The 17295-nt window shown below is 37.1% G+C and overlaps 1 protein-coding gene across 1 annotated transcript in view; it reads left to right on the plus strand.

The window, feature by feature from the left end:
* cadpsa (Ca2+-dependent activator protein for secretion a) overlaps nucleotides 1–17295 on the plus strand; it is a 215487-nt gene that overhangs the window by 79635 nt on the left and 118557 nt on the right. The window contains exons 4-9 of the mRNA XM_030133642.1: nucleotides 1137–1217; nucleotides 2262–2498; nucleotides 4416–4537; nucleotides 5467–5578; nucleotides 5661–5800; nucleotides 10241–10307. Coding sequence (XP_029989502.1) covers nucleotides 1137–1217; nucleotides 2262–2498; nucleotides 4416–4537; nucleotides 5467–5578; nucleotides 5661–5800; nucleotides 10241–10307 — 759 coding nt within the window. The remainder of the gene's footprint in view (nucleotides 1–1136; nucleotides 1218–2261; nucleotides 2499–4415; nucleotides 4538–5466; nucleotides 5579–5660; nucleotides 5801–10240; nucleotides 10308–17295) is intronic.

Here is a 17295-nt window from a genome sequence, read left to right on the forward strand (position 1 = left end):
ATTTTGGACTATTTGGTAAAATCCACAATCAGTTTTAACATTGTCTGCAAATCCTATAGATGAGACAAACACACTGATTTCATCCTCATCATTATTGTCCATTTTCAACAGTTACTTCACAAAAATCACCTTAAAACACAGGTAATACAGATTTTTTGTTTGTTTAGTTTGTTTTTTTTTATAGCTGAGTTCTTCAGTTAGAATAAGAAATGCCTCAGTTCCTGAAGCAGCAGGATGAAGCATGTGGTTTTTCCATTAGAGAAACACAGACTGAAATGACTTTACGCTCCGTGTGAAATCTTTTTCTGCAGTGAGAAAATGAAGTCGGCGCCAGAGGTCCTCACAGCAGCCACTGAATGATGCACGATGATGGCGTTTCTGTGCAGAAAGAATCACTTTACTTCCATGAGGACAATTTCAATGTTTTTAACCTTGGTTTGTTAAAGGTTTTGTGTGCACAGGATGAGCCTTAGAGGTTTAGAACAGGGGTGTCAGACTCATTTTTGTTCAGGTTCCACATACAGCCCAGTATTATCTCATACAGACCAGTAAAGTAATAGAATAATAGCCTATAAATAATGACAATTCTAAATTTTTTCTCATATTTTGGTGCAAAATAGTCAAATTGAATTATGAAAATGTTTATATTTACAAATCCTACATCTCCTTTAACAAAAATGTATGAATAACAGATCAACAACCTGACATTTCTGAAGAAAAATACGTGCAATTTAACAATATTATGCCTCAACTTATCATTTATACATGTGCAGTCTATCTATAAAGGCACATGGTAACAGGCAGAATATTGCAAACATTTTGAGTTTGGAATTTGTAGTTGTCATTATTGATAGGTTATTCCATTATTATTTTGCTGGTCTGGCCCACTTGAGATCAAATTGGGCTAAAATGAGTTTGACACACTTGACTTTTAACGTCTTCAGTTTAATTTTTGCACTTTGCAAATCCATCCCATGGGCCAAATTGAAACCATTGGTGGGCCAGTTTTGGCACCTCTGGTTTAGAATCTGAGCTTTTTAATATAGTACCTTCCTCTGTAGTTCTGTTCCAGTTGTCAAAGTCATAAATATGTGTTGCACTTGTGAGATGATGTGTGTATTTGTGTGTTTGTACAGCTGGATAACCCTGATGAACAGGCAGCTCAGATCAGGAGGGAACTGGACGGACGGCTGCAGATGGCCGACCAGATCGCCCGGGTGAGTAACTGAAAAATGAATGGATGAAGTGCAGATCTACAGTAAAACACGGACGTTAGGTCCCACATTCAGCCCAATATGATCTGAAGTGGATCAGACCAGTAAAATAATAGAATAATAGCCCTTAAATAATGTCAACTCCAAAGTTTTGTCTCTCGTTTAATGTTAAAAAAGGAAAATTACGTTATGAAAGTGTTTACATCTACAAACTACCCTTTAAAAAGTGTGAACAACATGAGCAACCTGAAATGTCTTAAGAAAAATAAGTGCAATTTTAACAATATTTTGTCTCAGCTTATCATTTCCACATGTGCATTATAACTTACAGATCACAGTGGATCTACAAATACACCAAACATTTAATAACAGGCAGAATATTGGTACAATTACACTGATTTATATTAATATACATTTCAGGTTGTTCATGTTATTCACATTTTTTAAGGGATAATTTGTAAATGTAAACATTCTCATGTAATTTGACTGCTTACACTAAATAGTATTTTCCTGGTCTGACCCACCTGAGATTATATTGGTCTAAATGTGGAACCCCAGCTAAATTGATTTTAACACCACTGATTGTTAACCCTTTAGGCACCACAAATTTTTTTAAAATTTAATTTTGTCTGTTTCATACAGTTTTGTCACTTATTGCAGTATTGCAACTTTGGTGCTTAAAGCGTTAATATCTTCAGTGTAATTTTTACATTTCACAAATTCATCCCACAGGCAAGATTGGACTCTTTGGAGGGTCGGTTTTGGCCCATGGGCCGTATGTTTGACACCCCTGATCTAGATTAAATCTCCACCCTTTACCGGTCTCTAACACCTGTGATTGGCTGAAGACCCACCCCCTGATCTTACCTTATATGTGGATATGGTGGAAGGACAGTTCTCCCTGAATGTTCTGTTCAACATGACTCAAAGGTTCAAACATCAACCTTTACGCTGATGATGAACTGCTTTCCCTCACAAACTTATCAGAGTTTTTTTTAGGATTTTTAGTGCCTCTCCTCCATTGACATCTGGTTTGTTCTGTCATAGCTCGGTGGCAGGTTCCCGAGGTTCGCATCCAGAGAGATGGAGGCCATGTTCATCGAGGAGCTGAGGTCGTCGGTAAACCTCCTCATGGCCAACCTGGAGAGCATGCCCGTGTCCAAAGGAGGAGAGTTCAAATTACAGAAGCTGAAACGAGGCCACAACACATCCATCATGGACATGGGTCAGGAGGACGAGAACACGCTGTCCAAGTCAGACGTGGTGTTGTCCTTTACACTGGAGGTTAGTGGACACTACTGAGAATTTAATTATACTGACATGGCTGACAGAACTCATGTATAGGACATCTTCCATTGTCTTTTGTTTATTATTTCAGTTTAATATAGTTTCTTTTTCATTATTACAGCATCTGTGTTAACGGCATCTCACAGGATATTACATTAACAAAAAAATTAACAATACATCAATTTAAAAACAATAAATAAAAGAATTACTTCCTAATCGTCTCTCTTTTTAAGCATCCTATGGGCTTGAAACCATCCACTAGGGCTGAATAATAGAACAAAAGAACATGATTTCTAACTTACGATGGACTTCATGTTCTACTAACATTTGCGTTAGTTGGATTAACTACAGTGTCTTAAATATTACACCTAGAGCAGGGGTGTCAAACTCATTTTATTCTGGGTTCCACATTCAGCCCAATATGATCTGAAGTGGGCTGAACCAGTAAAATAACAACAGCGAAAAAAGTACTATTGCATTATGAAAATGTTTACATCTACAATGTTTCCTTAAAAATGACATGAACAACCTTATATGTCTTAAGAAAAATACTTTCAATTTTAATAAAATTATGCCTCAATTTATCATTTACACATATGCAGTACAAATTACAGATCACAGTGGATCTACGAATTCATAAAACATTTAATAACAGGCAAAATATTGGTACAATTGTAAGTCTTTTAAGACATTTCATGTTGTTTGTATTTGTTCACATTTTTCACATTTTTGTGAAAAGATAGTTTGTAAATGTAAACATTGTAATGTAATTTTGCTTTTTTTGCTCTAAAACAAAGAGACAAATTTTCCATTGTCATTATTTATAGGTTATTGTGTTATTATTTTACTGGTCTAATCCACTTTAGATTATATTGGTTTGAATGTGGAACCTGAGCTAAAATTATTTTAAAACCTTTGATTGTCAATATGTTTGATGTAATTTTTGCATTTCACAAATTCATCCCAAGGGTTGGATAGGACCCTTTGATGGGCTGGTTTAGGCCCCCCCTCACTCTGAAAACCTGTTCAGTGGTTGACGGGCAGGTTCATATCTGTAGAAAAGGAGGAGACACTGTCAAGTCTCTGAGGTTGAAATGACCTGTATCTGAGTGTATCCTCCACAGGAATCCACGAAGCATAACGGATTATTTTACTGCCTCTGTTGGCTCGCACAGAAATGAGGCACTTTTCCATCTGTCTGAGTGGATAAAAAAAAAAACACTGTGGGTGGGGTGGAGAAACCCACTGTACAATGAACGTGTCCTTTAGTTACGGCAGCTCCAGCTCCAGCCGCAGTCTAGAAACAGGATTCAGGTTCATCACATGACAGTCGACTGGTTGGTTTTTTAAATGGATGAGATGGATTCCACTGACAGGTGAACGTAGGAAATGACAGAATGTAAGAATAGAAATCAGTCACTATAACAGTGCACCTTATAAACATATGAAGATAAAACCCAAAGCACAGGATGACATCCAAACAGCACCACGATTTAACATGTTGACCTTTAAGATGCTTTATTGGATCCTACTACGACTGTTTCTGAGGCTGCGTTCAGACTGCAGGCAAATGTGGCCCATATATGATCTGTATCTGATCTGTTAAAGACAGTTTGAACAGCACAAATCTGACCCAGGCCACTTTTATATGTGGTCCTACATCTAGGACCAATGTAAACGGACTCCAACTGTGTCCAGCGTCTGGCTCTGTCCATAGTTGTCCAACCTGTGGATGCCGTGGCTGATACTGTCCATAGTTGTCCAACCTGTGGACACCATGGATAATACTGTCCATAGTTGTTGTTTTGATGGATCCACTTGGTCTGTATGATCCAAAACACCTGGTACTGACTTAATGAAAAAACAGTTCCAGGGTTTTAGGGGTTCATGTTGTGTGTTTGTGGTGTTTTTCAGGTGGTCATCGTGGAGGTCCAGGGACTGAAGTCTTTGGCCCCCAACAGGATCGTCTACTGCACCATGGAGGTGGAGGGGGGACACAAACTACAGACGGACCAGGCAGAGGCGTCCAAGCCCATGTATGTACACAATAACAACATCAAACAATTACAACAACCACAATAATAAATAAACAACCGTGATAACTGTAACAAAAACAACAATAGCAACACAATTATAATACCAACAACAATATAAGAATAACAACAACAATAATAACAACATGACAAAAACAGCAACAATAACAATATTAACAATATTCTTGTGTGTTTTTTGTGTTGTGTGTGTTTTTTGTGTGTCTCTGTTTTGTTGTGTGTCTGCATGTTTTTGTGTATTTTTCTGTATCTGTGTATTGTGTATTTTTTTGTGTTGCTGTGTGTCTTTGTGTATCTGTGTGGTTTTTTGTGCATTGTTGTGTGTCACTGTGCATTGTGTGTCTGTGTATTTTTCTGTGTCTCTGTGCATTGTGTGTCTGTACGTACCTTTGTGTATTTTACTGTATATTTTGTGTGTATTGTTGTGTGTGTGCATACTTTTGTGTATTTTTTGTGTCCCTGTGTGTATTTTTGTGTGTTTGTATGTATTTTTTTGTGTTTTTTTGTTTTGCTGTGTGTCTCTGAGTACTTTGTTTTTTTTGTGTACTTTTGTGTGTATTTTTGTGTGTCTGTGTATTGTTGTGTCTCTTTGTGTACTTTTGTGTCTTATTGTGTACTCGTGTGTTTTTGTATACTTTTGTGTCTCTCTGTGTATTGTTGTGTGTCGGCACATACGTTTGTATATTTTCTGTGTATTTTCGTGTGTACCGTACTTTTGCATGACTGTGCATGTGTATGTGCGTGTCTGTTTGTGTGTCTTTATGTGCATCTGCGCGTGTCCTTCTCTCTACTTTTGCATGTCTGTGCGCATGTGTGCATGTCTCTGTGTACTTGTGTCTTTGTGTACGTGTTGTGTGTCTGTGCGTTTCTGTGTGCACGTGTGCGTCTCTGTGCGTGTCTGTCCCCCCCCATAGGTGGGGGACCCAGGGGGACTTTACCACCACCCAGCCGTTACCTGCTGTGAAGGTGAAGCTGTTCACTGAGTCCACCGGGGTGTTGGCACTGGAGGACAAGGAGCTGGGACGGGTCAGTGTCCAACGCTTTAACATCAGTGTTGTCATGTCATAAGCCCCGCCCACACTGATGTCGATGTCCTTCTGTCCCTCAGGTGGTCCTCCACCCCACCCCCAACAGCCCCAAACAGTCAGAGCTCCATAAGATGACGGTGTCCAAAGGCTGCGGCGACAGCGACCTCCGCATCAAACTGGCCATTCGCATGGACAAACCCCAGAACATGAAGCATTGTGGGTAAGTGGACATTGACACATGGACACCTCAGTGGAAGACAAACGACTATTTATATGGAAATGTCCACATGAACTAACCTCTACATTTAACATTTAACATGTGATTTATCTCTGTTTATTCAAATACTATCTTCTGTATTTTATATTTTTTAGTGTAAATCCTGTATTTTCTTATATTTAATTCACTGATCATGTAGATGTTCATTTAAATATTAAGTAATTTCAAAGGTTATTATATCAAAACAGAGGAAAAAAGGCTTTTTTCATCATCAGACATAAACCCAGTGTGTCCATCCACTGTTGTTTATTAAACTCCATGGGTTTATAATTTTTTTCTTCAATTTCATTCAATTCGTGACTTATTTTGCTGTTGTTTCTTATTGTGTTTAATTTTTTTTAAAAGGATTTTGTTGCTCAGTTTCACCATGTTATTTATTACTTTGTGAATTTTCTCATTCATTTTTATTCATCTTTCTTTTTGTTTTTTTTTTTGCCTATTGTATGGTTTTTATCTTACATTTTGTTCAGTTTTGGCTTATTTTTTTCATATTACTATTATTTTGTTGATTTATCATTCATTTTTGTTCATTTTATTGATTGCTTTGACTATATTTCTTTTTAATTTCATTTTGTTGCTTATTCTATTTTTTTTTAACTTAATTTTTGTTCATGTTTCCTATTTCTTCACATTATTTTTTTTGCAGGTTTTTTATTCATTTTTGTACAGTTTGTTGTTTGTTGTTGTTTTTGGTCATTTATTATTTAACACATATAAACCCAGTGTGTTGATCCACTGTCACTGATCGAACTCCATGAGTTTGTAAATTAAATTATTCCTCTGGAACCTGAAGTTGTTTAAAAAAAAAAAAAAAAAAAATCCATATAAAATAGAGCTCTGCCTCCGCCTGGTGGTTGAGTTTTACTACTACAACAGCAGTAAAATGCTTTTGACGTGATTGACATCCCATTAACTGAATATGACACTTGAGAAAACTTGAATTTTTCAGTTTGTAGAAGGAGCGTTATTTTCTTAAAACTGTACTTAAAATAAAAATAAACCACCACCATGGTCACAAGCATTGAAACAAAAGAACAGATTTAAAACTGGTTTATTCCTGTGCTCTGCAACAGTCAGGCAGTTATTGTATTTTTATGCACATCAGAGTAGAATGTTTTCATTTTCCTATAAATACTTAATATTTAATTAATACTACTGTTGGGTTTTCTTTGAACCCTCCACTGGCTTATAGTACAAGTGCATTTAAACCAAGTACAAGTACGTCATGACTGTACTTCAGCACACATGTTCTTTATTTTACTTCCTACATGTTCATAATACTTAAATCTGTACTTTCTCCTCCTCACATTTACAAACAGGCTTTAGTTTGAATTTGTCATTGAGTTGCTTCTTCTTATAGAGGGTTGCATGTCAGGACTCGTCAGTCATGTCTGTTTATTACCCTTATGTGAGGGAAACAGACGTAAAAATGGCGCATAAGGCAAGAGAAGCTGTTATACCTTTTATGTTATCTGTATATTTGGATACGTATTTGGTATCAATTTATTCTTGTCCTCAATGAACTGAAAACTAGGTAACGCTAGAGTAGCTACTGATTATGCATGACATTTGCAGATACATAATGTTAGAGCAATACCTTGTTTTAATAAACAATTTGCATAAACACCGCATCCATGGGGACCGCCATTGTTGTTTCACAGGCTACATGACATTAGAGCTCAGAACAGGCTCCATGCACAGCCGTATTACTTCCTGAACTTTAAGTTGCTCCTTTATTTCCTGTCTTTCATTATTGGACACACTGATTACTCCAGGTGTGTCTGCTACTTCTTCTTGTGACTACTGTGGTCAGACACACCTGGATTAATCAGTGTGTCCAATAATGAAAGACAGGAAAAGAAGGAGCTGCCTTAAGTTTAGGAAGTAGTGGGGCTGTGTGTAGAGCCCACTGGGAGTATAGCGATCTAGTACGAGTTCACGGGTGGGCAGTCACGGGTTTGACTACCATTCCAGTGCATTTTCACTGGTAGAAGGTTGGAAAAAAAGGAGTTATGCATTGCCTGGAAGGCAGGACTACTACAGGTATAGCGCCAAGCAGTGATTGTAATGAAAACCTGGTGACCCAGGATGACGTGGTTAGTCAGTTTGTTGGTGCAGTTTCACCATGTCCAAACGACTATAACCGTTGGGTGCCGATAAACATAAGAAGAAAAACCTGAAGAAGTACAGAAACAACTCTCTCAAGGTAATGTGAAATAATTTTTTGAACACATAATGAAAACAAATGCTTCATGGTAACTGGTAGTGTTTGAGCTCTGTCTTTTTAGTGTTCGGCTACAACCAAATGCAGTGCCTCCATGATGTCCTGAGTCATTGTCAATACCCTTTCAACTGTTTATATCCAATAAACACTACGCTATGCCAAATGCATTTTAGTCAGTCCAGTAAATAATTAATATTAGAAATATTAATCCATGATCCATGATCATAGGAGCTGGGGGGGGCTGGGGTTAGCAGCCCTTGATTGTCGGAGTGGTGCAAAGTGAAACTGAAACTGAAGATGCTTTACTATTCTTCTAACTCTCCAGACCTACTCCACTGCTGTATGGGCCCCATGAATATGTCATGTTTACCCCCCCCCCCCCCCCCCCCACACACACACACACACACCCAACAGCGCCCCAGAGTAAGACAACTAGTGGGATTTTAACCCTTTTATGGCTAGTCCTCTTAGATGTGCCTGCCACCTGCCACTTCACCAGCTGTGTTGCACCAGCCCCTTATGGCCTCTCTGACAGGTGGTGAGTGCATCAGAACCTGGGGACACCCTGACCAGGATACAAACCCCACCTCCTGCACCAGAGTCAGTCAATATTTACTACAGTCTATAATGTTTTACTGTCACTGAGTTCAAATATAACACAGTGGTATGTATAGCCGGTGAGCTTTTGTCATGAATTAGTGATGTAATTCAGAGTGAAATTATTTTGTGTTGATGGATGTATGGTATGGTGGGAGGGGCCCCCCCAACTTGTCTTGCTTAGGGCCCCCACATGAACAGGGCTGGGCCTGATCTCCATTCCATTCCAGTCTCTAATGATGGTGACTTCCCCTGACTTGGTGTACTCCATTTCCTCTTTTTATGAAGTTCAAATTATTAATTACCTCCGCCAAGGAGGTTATGTTTTTGTCTGCGTTTTTGTCGGCGTCGATCTGCTGCTCTCTTTTCTAGAAAAGCACTCGGAGAGCGCAGACCTCCGCCAAGGCAGATCAGTGGGCCCCCGTGGCCCCCTCACCCCCCCACCCCTGATCACCACCAAAATTTAATCATTTGTTCCTTGTGCCAGTATCAACATTTCCTGAAATTTTCATCTAAATCCGTCCATAACTTTTTGAGTTATCTTGCACACAGACAGACAGACAACCAACCAAACAGACAGACAAACCTCGGGGGGGGGGGGGGGGGTGATCTGCCTTGGTGGAGGTCTGCGCTCTTTCTAGTTATTATATTATTTTACATCACGATAAAACTGAGTCCAATCAGTTCTTTTACTTTTATTACAGTCGTCTTTAATCGACTAACATTTTCTATTTGACATATTTTAGCAAAAAAAAAAAAAAAAAATCAAGAAAGTCCATAAAAACAAAATATACAATCATCTGTAAATCTTCTTCTCAGTGGGACACACAGTGGTCTGTCTCCATCCTCATCCTCCTCTCTTGTCCATATGTTCACATCTGAACCCCCCCCCCCCCGACACACACACACTCCCCAAAACTCCCCACTGTGGTTGGTGGTTTATTGGGTCCGACAGGAGGAGGATGCTGTGGGTGGGGCCAGGGGGAAAGGCAGGGGGAGGGGGCTCCGGAGGCTCCACCTCCCTCAGCTCAGCCCCCAGCAGCGGGTCCTCACCCTCAGATGTTCTTTTACTACAGAAGCCCTTCAACGTCCTTCTACTGGTGGTAACACGTCAGAACAACAGGACCATCATGGCAACCGGCCTGAAGGATGACAACGACACAACAAAACAACACAATGACACAACAACTGAACGACACAGCAACACAACAAGACACAACAAGAGGCTAACTAATAAAATAAGGCTCTGATGCACTTGTTGATATTTGTGATGAGGATGGACAGGATTATATATTATAATATTACATAGATTATATGTTATGACAGGATGTACATGTAGTTGATTTGATGATAAAAGTCTTATGAACTTCTGAAATGTTTACAGTTATTCTTCAGTTAAACTTTGAAACAGAAAAAAACAACAGTGAGATGGTTCAGTGTAGAGGTGCAATACCTCCATCCAACAGCAGAGGGCAGCAGAGGCTTTAGTGTGAGGTTCCTCTGTCCTGTACAGTTAAATGAACATCAGTTTGACCTGAAGGTTCTGGTCTGTTCTTCTGCAGGTACCTGTGGGCCATCGGTAAGAATGTGTGGAAGAGATGGAAGAAGAGGTTCTTTGTCCTCGTTCAGGTGAGAAACGAGTTTATTTATGAGGCACAAACACAGACACATTTAATAGAGCATTAAATAAAACACAGAAAAACACAACAAACACATTTAGATGAAACAGAAAGCGAACAGAAAACCTGTTTCTATGGTTGATGTTGATCAGGGGTGTCAAACTATGGCTCACGGACCAAAACCGGCCCACCAAACAGTCCAATCCGGCCCAAAGGATGTAAAAATGACACAGGAAAACAATGACAGTGAAGTTGTATTGATCATAAAGTAATAATAAAAATAAAAATAACCCTTTACTGCCTACATTTATTTACAATGACATATCATTATTTGTGTTGTCGTCAAGCAGATGCTAAATTAAGTGGACACTGTTAATTTGAATATTGATTATTGATGCTATTATTCATCATTTATTCTAGTCACCAATCCAAACAAAACAAAAATGATCCAAAAAGCTGTAAACTGTCATGAAATTAATAATATTACAGAAACAGGATGTTAAAACTGATCTGTGAACATCATCCACTACTGAGGCAGATTTACAACAGGTGTCAACAGAGGGTTAAATGATATCTATTTCAGTTCCAGATGTCAGTTATTGAATATGTGTATGTGTAGATCCATGTGATCTGTAAGTTATAATGTACATGTGGAAATGATAAACTGAGACAGAATAGTCATAGAATTATACTTCTTTTTCTTAAGACAGTTCAGTTTGTTCAGGTAATTCACATTATTTTACTGTATAGTTTGTACTTTTTTACACTTAAACATAGCGAAAAGTTTGCAGTTCTCTTAATAGAATAGAATAGAATAGAATAGAATAGAATAGAACGTTATGAAGTAGAATAGAACAGACTAGATCTTAATGAAAATCAGTTTAGCAGCAAAAACAATTAGTGCAAAAAAAGGACTGAGTAAAAGATACACACAATACTGAAAAATGTAGGCAGTGTACAAAAGGTACAAGATTAGATATTACATATTATATATATATATATATATATATATATATATATATAAAATACATACAGGTAATATAGAATGTATACAGGTAATGTGATATATACTGGCAGTATAGGATATATACAGGTAATATAGAATATATACAGGTAACATGATATATACTAGCAATATAGGATATATACAGGTAATACGGTATATATTGGCAATATAGGATATATACCAGCAATATGGAATATATTCAGGTAATATGATAAATACAGTTAATATTGGATATATACAGGCAATATAGGATATAGGATATTTGGGGCGGCCATGGCTCAGATGGTAGAGCGGGTTGTCCAATAACTGAAGTGTTGGCAGTTCGAATCCCTGTCCATGTGCTATTGCGTCCTAGGTAAGACACTTCACCCCCCTTGCCTCCAGTGCTGCTACTCACACTGGTATATGAATGTGTGCAAATGTTTGGTGGTGGTCGGAGGGGTTGTAGGTGCAGACTGGCAGCCACGCTTCCGTCAGTCACCCCCAGGGCAGCTGTGGATACAAATGTAGTTTACCACCACCAGAGGGAGAATGTGAGAGTGAATGAATAATGGATCCTCTGTACGTGCTTTGAGTATGCGTTCATAGAAAAACGCTATATAAATCTAATCCATTATTATTAGGATATATACAGGTAATATAGGATATATACTAGCAATATAGGATATATACAGGTAATGTAGGATATATACAGGTAATATGACAAATACAGGTAATACAGGATATATACAGGCAATACAAGATTTATACAGGCAGTATAGGATATATACAGGCAATATAGGATATATACAGGTAATATTGAATATACACAGGTAATATGATAAATACAGGTAATATATGATATATACAGGCAATATAGAACATATATATATATATATATATATATATATATATATATATATATATATATATATACAGGCAATATAGAATATATACAGGGTATACAAGTAATATACAGGTAATATAGGATATATACAGGTAATACACGATATATACTGGCAATATATGATATATACAGGCAATACAGGATATATACTGGCAATATATGATATATACAGGCAATACAGGATATATACTGGCAATATAGGATATATACAGGAAATATATGGTATATACAGGTCATATAGGGTGTATACAGGTAATACAGGATGTATACAGGCAATATAGGATATATACATGCAAGACAGGGTATATACAGGCAATATAGGGTATATACAGGCTATATAGAGTATGTACAGGAAATTTGGGGTATATACAGGCAATATAGGATATATACAGGCAATACAGGGTACATGCAGACAATATAGGATATATACAGGCAATACAGGGTATATACAGACAATATAGGATATATACAGGCAATATAGAGTATGTACAGGCAATATAGAGTATGTACAGGCAATATAGAGTATGTACAGGGAATATAGAGTATGTACAGGAAATTTGGGGTATATACAGGCGATATAGGATATATACAGGCAATACAGGGTATGTACAGACAATATAGGATATATACAGACAATACAGGATATATACAGACAATATAGGATGTATACAAGCAATACAGGGTATATACAAGGTAATATGGAATATGTGCAGGTAATTTAGGATTTTTACAAGCAATATAGGATGCAGGTAATATAAGATATTTATAAGGTAAGATTAAGAAAAAAGGTGCATGGGTTATGAGTTTTGCACTGAGGAGGTTATTATATTGTTATTTTACTCGTCTGATCCACTTCAGATCATATTGGTCTGAATGTGGAACCTGAACTAAAATGAGTCGGACAGCCCTGGTTTAGATCCGCTTTAACATTAGCATTAGCTTTTAGTACTGTGGACCAGGTGATGTTGGAACATCACTGTCAGGTCATATTGTGTTCTTCTTCTTTGGTTTTCCTACGTCATGTGACGTGAAAGTGGTGTGAATGTGGAGGTAAAATCTGCAAATGTATGTTCTGTAAAAGAGTCCACGTAAAATCAGGATAATATCGTATTCTGCAAAAATGCACAGACATTTTATAATGTCCAAATGGAAATGTTCATGACAGGAATATTAACATGCATGTGTGGCTTTAAGCCTTTAAACCCTAAGCCCAAAATGGTCCGCCTGGACTTTTTTCTTATTTTGACTAACTAAAAGGTTAGAATGCTGTGAGTGACTCCATTTGCCCATTTTTCTAGAGCACTTTTTCCAGATCTTTCAAAATGTAGCAATCATTTACAATTTACTGTTATAATTCTGCTAAAACTGATTATTCTTCAGCTTCTAGTACAGGCGTGAGTGAAATTACCGTAATGACACAGTAAAACCTATGAAGTTCAACGTCTCTGGTTTCAGAAACCGTTGGAAATTTTCCAATTACACTAACAGTGAAAGAGTTAGAGCCATCCAAACTGCAAATGCACAGGGTGTGTCAGCGATGACCCGTCAGGTTGTAAAGTGTTAATTAGTCATTATTGAAATGTCAGTTATTAAAGGTTTGGTTTATTAATTTGGTCCACAACACAAATATATTGAATTTAACAAAACCAGAAAATAATTCACATCTGAGAATCTGCATTTTATTTTTTTTAACTTATTTTTTCATTATATGACTCAACCTGATTTTACTGGTCTACGATAAAGAATAAAACTCTCCAGAGTAAAAGTAGAAAGATTCACAAAATGAACAAAATGAAAATTAATGAAGTACTAAAAAAAGGAAAAGTATCCACAAAATGAACAAAAATGACTAAAATAATGAGCACAATTAAAAGAATCATCAAGAAAATTAATAATTAATAAAAAGGGGAAAATAATAATTAAAATGTATTCGTGTATATGTATATTTCTAATAACATTTTATCATATAGACTGAAAACATTTGATAAACAGCGCATTAGTCATTACTTTTACATTCATCTATGTCATATTTAACTCAGTTTATTTGAGGAAGATCATTTATAATAAACTATAATAACTAGTGTTTTTGGATTTTAATAGTTTTCTGTTGAATCGTGACATGCTCAGTTTGTTCCAATCGGTGGAACTGAAGGCTGCGTTTGTTGAAATGTGGCCCTGCAGGGGGTCACTTCAGATGCACACAGGGCCGTAGGAGATTTACAGCATTTATATTTACATTTTATATTGTATTTGTAAATATAACAACTAGCCTTATAATACAAAACATACTCATGTACTGCATCAAATTCACAGCCTGCTGGTGCTTTGAAAACATACTTATATTATTAATAAATCCTTTTTTACATCAAAAAACCTCAACATCTTCCTCCAATTTTCCAGTGATTTACTTTATTTATTGATTCTTAACTGAAGATTATTATTACAATGTGTTGCCTTCTTCTAGCATATATATCAATAAAAACTCCAATATTGTAAAGACAGTTGTTTTCAGCATAAAACGTAATTAATTTCAATAAAGTAAACCAAAATGCACAAAAATAAAAGACTAAAACATCAAAATATAGACTAAAGGGTCAGATTTGATTAAATATGAAGTGGAATTAGGTTTCATTTTCAATAACATACATTATAGTTTTATTTGTTGGGAGAAATAGTCTGTTATTTTCTCCATACACAGTTAATTGACACATTAACAATGGATTAACCACCTGTTTACTAATGTCAGAGGATGCTTCTACATTATATATAGATTCATTTTTTTGTAATATAAATCATATTTACATCTTATTTCTTTTATAAATGCCCATAAATAAAAGTTGAATTGATTATAATACAGGTAAAATTCAATATAGTTGTAATTATAGGTTTTATTTACACAGAAATACATAAATATCACAACAGAAATAATAAAATATTGTAGAAATATTGTGTATATATGTGTTATAAGAATGTGTATCGACTACATATAGAAGGAAATGCATGAATAATTAGCGCTGAATAATGATGAACAATTAGTTGCAGTATTTTACTGTATGATAATTAAATTTTTTAGGTTATTGGTTGATAAACTCGATCTATATTCAGTTATTCATCGCAGTGGGAGGGTTAAAGCTGCAGGAGGTGGAAATACACAGTAAATCAAATGACTACATTAATAAGTGGAAAAAAAAAAACCCTCAAAATGATGAGATGTTTTATGTTTCTGTGGAAAAGAGAAGCCAAAATATTGTGTTTACAGTTGAACAGAGGTTGGATTTTACAGCTGTCAATCACATATTTGGCCCCTCCCACCGGTATGATATCACTGAAGGAAAATGTTAATCATAATATCCGAGCTCGTTTATCGCCACTAAAACCTCATATTGTGCTTTTTAGGAAATAAAAAGAGGAATTAGATCCAAGTTTATCGAGCGGATTTGATGGAAAATGGACAATTTCTTTTATTTTTGCGATAAAATCACAGGTTGAAGTGGGTGTGTCCTATATAACCCACTTCCTGTTACTGTTTTTCTAAATTAGTTCATATTAAGAATTCAGTGATTATGAAGTCAATGGTCTGGACACAACGCTGTTTGTGAAATGACTGAAAATTTACTGGATTTTTTAAAACAGTTTTATATGATAGAAATAAAAATTAAATCCATTTAAGTGATTGTAGAATTAACTGAAACATAACTGAAAGAACAAAACAAAGTTTATTATTACATTAATATAAAGCCGATTCAGAATATTGATTATTTTAATATAAATAATGATGATATAATATTAAATCCGTTTCAATATTCTTATTTATCTTTTGTATTTTACTTTTTATTTCCTATAAATCCTCATTGATATTCACGTCTCTGATAAGGAATTGATTTAATTATTAGTGATTATTGTGATTTTCTATCATTATGTTTTTAGTTTCTCTTTTTGATTATTAATTATTCCTACAGTGTTTATAACATCAGATCTTGTCATTTAATTAATTACAGGTTTTTTGTGTTTTTTTTGTGACATATTTATAAGAGGATGACGTTTAATGTATAAATGAAGGAAAAGAACAAAAAGAAAAAAATAATTAGATCAGAAAAGATGAAAACACATGAAAAATATAAAGGAACCAGAACCTGCTCCATGTGGATCCAGGTGAGTCCACGTCAGACTTGGTTCACATGGATCCAGTTCAACTCAGATCTGGTCCATGTGGATCTGGGCCACATGAATCCATTTCACCTCAGACTGGATCCACATGGATCCAGTTTACGTCAGGCCTGGTCTATGTTTATCTGGTCCACATGGATCTGTTTCTCTTCTGACCAGGTCCACATGGATCCAGTTCACCTCAGACCTGGTCCATGTGGATATGGTTCTCCTCAGATTGAGTCCACATGGGTCCAGTGCACATCAGACCTGGTCTATGTGGATCTGGTCCACATGAATCCAGCTCACCTCAGACCTGGTCCATGTGGATCTGGTCTATGTGGAACCAGTTCACTTCAGATCTGGTCCATGTGGATCTTGTCCACCTGGATCTGGTCCACGTGGCCCCCCTCTGTCGTGGTCCTGCAGAGTCCTGATGCGATGCGTTAAAGCTGTCTTTCTTCCCTGGGCTGTCAGGGGGATGATGGAGAGCCAGGCAGGCTTTTGTCAGGAGGGGGGGGTGGGGTGTGGTGGTGTGGGGGGTAGGAGCCATTTCCTGGTGGCTCTGTGATGGGAGGTGGGTCTGGTGCTGCGGCTGGTGTTGGGGGGGCGGAGGGGGGGGGCTGTCCCTGCTGCGTTGAACAGGACATGTCTCAGAGCTACATGTTGACAGACGATTGACAAAGTGGAGTGAACACGCGCTGGACGAACACTCGCAGCTACACAAGCCGTCGACTCCAGAGCATCGACGCTCGCAGCTAAATATATAACAAGTGACAAACACCGGCCAATAGACGCACTCATGTGTGTTTGTTTTGACTGAGTCTGTGCACGATCAACCTCCACTCCATCCGCCGCCGCTCTGGCCTCGACCAAACACCACCGAGTCCAGACCAGAAGGAGTTAAATGGACACGTGGATGGTTTAGACTTAGACCCAGTTGAAGGATTGGACTCAAAC

The sequence above is a fragment of the Sphaeramia orbicularis genome, chromosome 5, assembly GCF_902148855.1.
Source record: "Sphaeramia orbicularis chromosome 5, fSphaOr1.1, whole genome shotgun sequence".
Lineage (NCBI taxonomy): Eukaryota > Metazoa > Chordata > Actinopteri > Kurtiformes > Apogonidae > Sphaeramia > Sphaeramia orbicularis.